This window comes from Setaria viridis, chromosome 1 (genome assembly GCF_005286985.2).
Source record: "Setaria viridis chromosome 1, Setaria_viridis_v4.0, whole genome shotgun sequence".
NCBI lineage: Eukaryota > Viridiplantae > Streptophyta > Magnoliopsida > Poales > Poaceae > Setaria > Setaria viridis.
In genome coordinates this window covers 21,043,163-21,048,994 of record NC_048263.2, presented here as the reverse complement: position 1 = coordinate 21,048,994, position 5,832 = coordinate 21,043,163, and the positions used below count along the sequence as shown (strand labels likewise).

Genomic DNA, 5,832 nt, shown 5'->3' with positions numbered 1-5,832 from the left:
ATGTGCTGCAAATTGGAGCATGAACCTTCCTTGAATGATTCTTGCCTTCTTGGAACCAAGTGAATTTCTTCTTAATTTAATAGCTCCGTTTAGGAGTATCTTAGTTACCTTACCTCATCATGCCATGCATCAACAAACCAAGATCGATTGCATAACATCCAATTTGTTACATTCTCATGCCAAATCGATTGCTCCTTTTTCTGTGCCGTTGATCAATCTTTTTTCGTCTTCTCAAAGTTGGATGTCAAGAGTGTGTCCAGTGCATGATACATGTGTCTGAGTTGTTGCTTACTGTTGAGATTCAGAGCTAGTGTGTTCTTGCTGTTAAACAATGCACAGTGCGCTGTAATCACCAGGAGCAGCGCCTGCGATGTTCACCATAACCAACAGCTGCGAGCACACGGTGTGGCCGGGCATCCTCTCCACCGCCCCCGCGCCGCTGCCGACGCGCAGCTCCGCGGGGCACCCCTGTTCAGGTCCGCGGGGCACCCCGTGGCCTAGCAGCTCCCGTTGGCCGCCGCCGGCGACATCGCCTGCGGGGCGAAGAGCATGGGCACATTGAAGCCGTCGACGAGGCTGACGTCGTAGAGGTCATCCCCGCCTGTGTTGCCGGCGAGCGTGAACTCGGCCAGGGTGGCCGGCGGCGCGGCGCCGCGGCCGGAGCACTCGACGGCGCCCGAGCCGCAGTCGGCGGTGGAGCAAGCGAAGGCTCCGGAGGAGTCCGTGACGCAGAGCGTGCGGCCCCAGATGCGGCCGGACCACGCGGAGGCGACGGTGACCGCGAGGGTCTGGCTAAATGAGAGGAAGACCACGCCTGGGATCTAGGGCTGGAGAGAGCGTTGGGAACGGGGCCACTTGACACTCGCCGAGAAGACGAGAAAGAGGGGCGGCGCTGGTGCTCGGGGTTGTGCTGGCGGGGTGGCTCGGGGGAAGAGAAGGAGGCTTGGGCGGAGGCGGCGGTGAGCCGGTGACGGCGTTGGGAGCGGGCAGCGAAGGAGGAAAGAAGAGAGAGAGGGTGAAAGGGAGGTATGGGGAGGGGGCGGTGGCTCGGGGGTGGGAGCGCGATCGCACGCTGGAGCGGCGGGGTTTTTTCGCAAAATGACAGGCGGGCGGTTTTCTGGAAAAAGGACGCGAAATCGAATTTTTCTCATCTTCGTGTTGAAATATTTTGGTATACAGGGATCTGAACGTAAGAAAACGAACGTATTTACTGTTTAAAAGGGACCTCCCTGGACCTGAAGTCGATTAAGGAAACTAGAAGGGCTTTTTCGAAAACTTTCAGACGCCTGCCTGCTTCTGGACGGACGGATGTTGCCGATCGGACGGACGCAAATTAGGGATGTAATTAATTGCTACTCCATTGTTCCCAAATTAGTATCCATTTTGACTTTTTCTATATATATATAGATTTTACTATACCCTTAGATATATATTATATTAAGTATAAAATAGTTGAAACAAATAATAATTTGAGGTGGACGACTAATTAGCATGAGTAACCTACTTAGCAAGTATAGAGGATCTTAAGTAACCTACTTAGCAAGTTTAGGGGTTAGATCACACTACTGGTAATCTAATATACTTTAAGAAAAATGATGAGAGAGAGAGAGAGCATGGGTGTAGTGTAGACCTAAGCAAACTATGGGTCAGGTTGGCAAAAAAAACCCAATTTCTTTTGAGCCTAAAATTTCTGTCCAAGTCCGTCATTATTTTCTAGTGCAAACATAATTTATTTTATTAGTCAAGACGGTCCAAAGTTTTGGGGACCATTAAAATCAGTCTAAATGAGTGTCGTGTCGGGTCGGTTTTTTCCTGTCACGTCTAGTGTAGTATGACTTGCGCGGGTCAGTTTTTTCTGTCACGTCTAGTATAGTGTGACTTGCTATTCGATGCCTCAAAACACGATATACCTACATGACATGTGCTATTATTTTTTTGCTCCGCAGATGGGACTTGTGTTGGTAATTGCCTTTATGGTATACCAACAATGTACTATTTGTTTTTTTTTTTTGCCACACTAACGAAGTGTATATTCTCAAGACTGAGAGCTCTCACACTACATAGGAAAAAAAAAGCTAAAACGGATTTATAAAAGGAAAAAGTTCATGTTAGCTCCTCAAACTATGCCCAAAGTCTAAAAATCAACCCTGATCTATGAAACCATTTGTCTCCTCTATCACCGATCCCTCTGTTTTGAGGTGTTGCCACTTTAGCTTAGAGAGGCATTAGCTTTTAGCTCACCTAAACTAGAGTGCGGCTTCTTACATTTGTATATGAAACTTCCACGACCTGAGGCTACTCCCACTAGCACATCTAAAGTATAAGACCGCGCTATTTTCTCGGCCTGCTAGTATAGCCACGATAGCTTATTCCCTCTGCCCCGTCCGATATGATTTGAAAAGCTTCGATCTACACATGCCAATTTTGTTGTGACTGATGCTCATCCTTGCATACAGAGATGTGCCCAAGCAACAAGTGATATTGACCCTTCATGCTGCAGTTTTCATACTACCCTTCCTGTGACGTGCATCCATCATCATTGCTATGCACATTGAGCTACCCACTTTGTTCAGCAGAGATGGCAGCTCATGCATAGCGCAAGTGTGTTGCCGCAGTGTTGAGTCACTTCACACTATTTTCGACTTTTTGTATCCCGTCATTTCTTATTTGTCACACTATTTTCGACTCTTTGTATCATGTCTATTTCTTATTTGTTGTCTTGCTACCGATATAGCACGTGTCTGTTGCTGCAATACCGAGTCACTTCACATTAAGTTTGATTCGTTTGCCTTGTCTGTTTCTTACTTGGTGTGTTCCCACCGATATGCATATGCCCCTTCTTGCAATGTAGAGTCACTTCATATTAATTTTGATTCTTTGCTTCCTGTCTATTTTTAGTTGGCGTGTTCCTATCGATTGTAGGTTATGCGTTGTGTTACCTGCCTATATAAGCATGGTACTCCCTTCGTTCCATTCCACCGCCAGCTCCTCCTCTTCCTTCGTTGTGTGATTCGGTATTGCCTGCATAGGACACATCCCGGGATAGTTGATAATTGTGAGTTCCACTAGCACAATAAGACCCACCTAGAGCACTCAAATCTTTAATATAAACATTACTATTATAACAATAGTATACGATAAGACATGGTATATATATATATATATATATATCTATATATATATATATAGAAAAACAGTGGATTGAATGGCAATGCTTTGTAGTCAGGCTGAATGTGGTAGCTTCTTAATAACATTTGGATTCTTGATCTCTCTATTTTTTTGTTCATTTTTTTCCTTTGATGCCTCACATATCGTGATCAGTTTATTGTTTGTATTTTCTATATTCCCTTTCAATTACTGAATTTATGTATTCTTCTTGGATTGTTTTCATTGCTACATATATATATATATATTGAAACAAACATATAGATGATACATATATTGAAACAAACATAGATGATATAGTAAGGAATAAATGAGGTTCAAATTGAGGGCCTAGTGAGGGTGTTTGATAAAATAAATACATTGGTAAAATGATTTAGGGTGGCTAGTGTAATAAGTGCCATTTGAAGTCAAATAGTGACCCTGAAAAATTCAGAAGGAAATTCAAAAGAAAAAGAAGAAAAATGGCAAAAAGATCAAATTCGGCAAAAATTTGACCGAAATTTGAATTTCAAATTTGAAATTCAGAAAAATTTGACCAATATGTGGAATACAAGTATGAGAGTATTTGGAATTGAGAAATCAAAAACTTGGAGTTAAATTGGTGCCAAATATTACAAAGCATCAGAGAAAGGAGAAGAAAAGAAAAATTGCCGTTTACTGTTCCTCGTCCGACAATAGGATTCAGTGAAAACAGCTCCAGAGTTCATTTTCAAAATTCATTTCTGAAGAATTCTTCCAACAAGTGCACTAGAACAGCTACATTATATTGAAGTATGGATCTTGGACTACAATAATCATGAGTTGTTGGCCAGGAACAGTAAAGGGAAGGAAGTCAAACTCGAGCTCAAAGTCCGCACAAAATCACAAAGTTAACTGAAACTCTGAATTTTCACTAAGTCTGAATGGCAGCAAAGCATCGACTTGGAGCTCAAATTCAGAGCAATTTAAATCAAAAGATATACTTGTTCATGAGCAAAATGGAACATTAGGACATAGTAGAGTATGTCTGAGGTGAAGTTGGACTAAGGGCAGAAGAATTTGAGCATGAAATCAAGTTGCTAAGTGAGCTCTATGACATTGACGATGTTTGACGAAACTGAATGAAGGTTTCAGTGCAATTCCGAAGAACTTGAGAGAACAAATCCAAATTCTATTCAATTCGGTGTTTATCTCAAACCGACGCCAAAATAAAAGATGGCAAGCTCGAGTTTATCTCCAAGTTCTGTTAAAGCACGAGAGGCCGTCGGATCAAGAATCAACCGATAGCCGTTTCTGAAGATCACGGGCGGGAGAAGCAGTGACAGAACCTTCAGACGTGTCGCCGCCGCCGTCGTCGGTCGTCCGCCAGCGCAGCTAAGCTAGGCCACCTCCTCGCCACATACGCCTACGGGTAGACCACGGTGGCAGCCATGCGAGGGGTAAATGCTTGAATAACTACCGCTCCCGCGCCGCCGTTTTCACCGCCGTTCTTTTTACTGCCGCCAGCGCCTCTTCTGTCAAACACCGCCGCCAAGCAAAATTCCACCTCCACACCGCCGCTCCCGTCGATTCCTTCCGTCCACACCTCCGCCTACACCCCACCAGTAGCCCTACCAACTTGTTGCCCAGTTTCTTCGCCGTCACACCTTGTATCGCCGCCGCTTCTGTCCGCCGCCGTCGCACCGCCCGCTCTCGGTGAGAACCCCCTCTCGCTGTCTCTCTTCCTTCTTGAGCAGTCGTAGTCGAGTCCTTAGGGTCCTAGGATGGTGTCGGGTTAGTTGTTTGAGTGGGTTGTGCCGTTGTCGTGAGAAGTCACCACCGGCCGTGGGTGTCGCCGCCCGTCACCGTGGAGGGGATGGCTCCGGCCATCTCCGGGGAAGCTGTTGCCGCGCACAAGGTCGTGTAGGTCTAGGGTTGGTGTTGTCACCTGGTCCCGCCGCCGGGAGGGCGCCGGCCGGCGAGCCGCGCCGCCCTCTGTTCCGGTCGCGTTTTGGCGGGAGGAGGAAGAAGGAGCGGTGCACCCGGGCCCGCGCGTCAGAGAGAAAGGGGGGGGGAACGGAAGCAGGCCGGCCGGGCGCGAGCGATTGCTGGGCCACGGTTCAAAGGCCCAGTAGTGACGCGCGCGTGTTTAAGTGGAAAAAGGAAAGAGGGCCGGCGCGTCGCGTAGGCCCAGGAGCCGGTGCGGAGTCATCGGCCTGGTTCGGAGGCCAGAGGCCGTAAAGTCCAGCAGGCCGGTGGGCTTGTAACACATGCCGGCGTCACGTGAAAAAGGAAGAAAAAGAAAGAGAGGCCGTGGGCCGGTGCTGGGCTGCTAGAGGGAAATCGGCCCGCGAGGCCCGTCGGGAGGGGGAGTAAGGCTGGCGGGTAGAGTGAATAGGAAAAGTGGGGTCCGTGCCGTGGGGGCCCAGTAGTCGTGAGAAGGGGTAGAGAGGGGGTGAGTAAGAAAAGTTTTCCGGGGGCATTTTCGGGAAAAGTTAGATTTCTTTAGTAAAATAATCCATTTAAATTCGTTTTGCACCATTTTAATCACAGAAATTTGTAGAAGTGTCCAAAATTAGTGAAACCAATTTTGTTAGGATTGTTTTATTTTCCTTTATGCATTAAAATTTTTACACCCTAAGAAAATAATAAAAATTTTGGGTATTTATTTAATGCCTTCCTTTTGAGGTAATTAAATAAATACTTAAT

The 5,832-nt window shown here is 46.5% G+C and overlaps 1 protein-coding gene across 1 annotated transcript; it reads right to left on the bottom strand.

The window, feature by feature from the left end:
- Window positions 1–497: 497 nt before the first annotated feature.
- On the bottom strand, window positions 498–5,013 carry LOC140221624 (thaumatin-like protein 1b). Its single transcript, XM_072291367.1, has 2 exons — window positions 4,961–5,013; window positions 498–792 (listed from the first exon to the last, which is right to left on the bottom strand). The coding sequence occupies exons 1-2, from the start codon at window positions 5,011–5,013 to the stop codon at window positions 498–500; spliced, it is 348 nt and encodes a 115-aa protein (XP_072147468.1).
- Window positions 5,014–5,832: the final 819 nt, after the last annotated feature.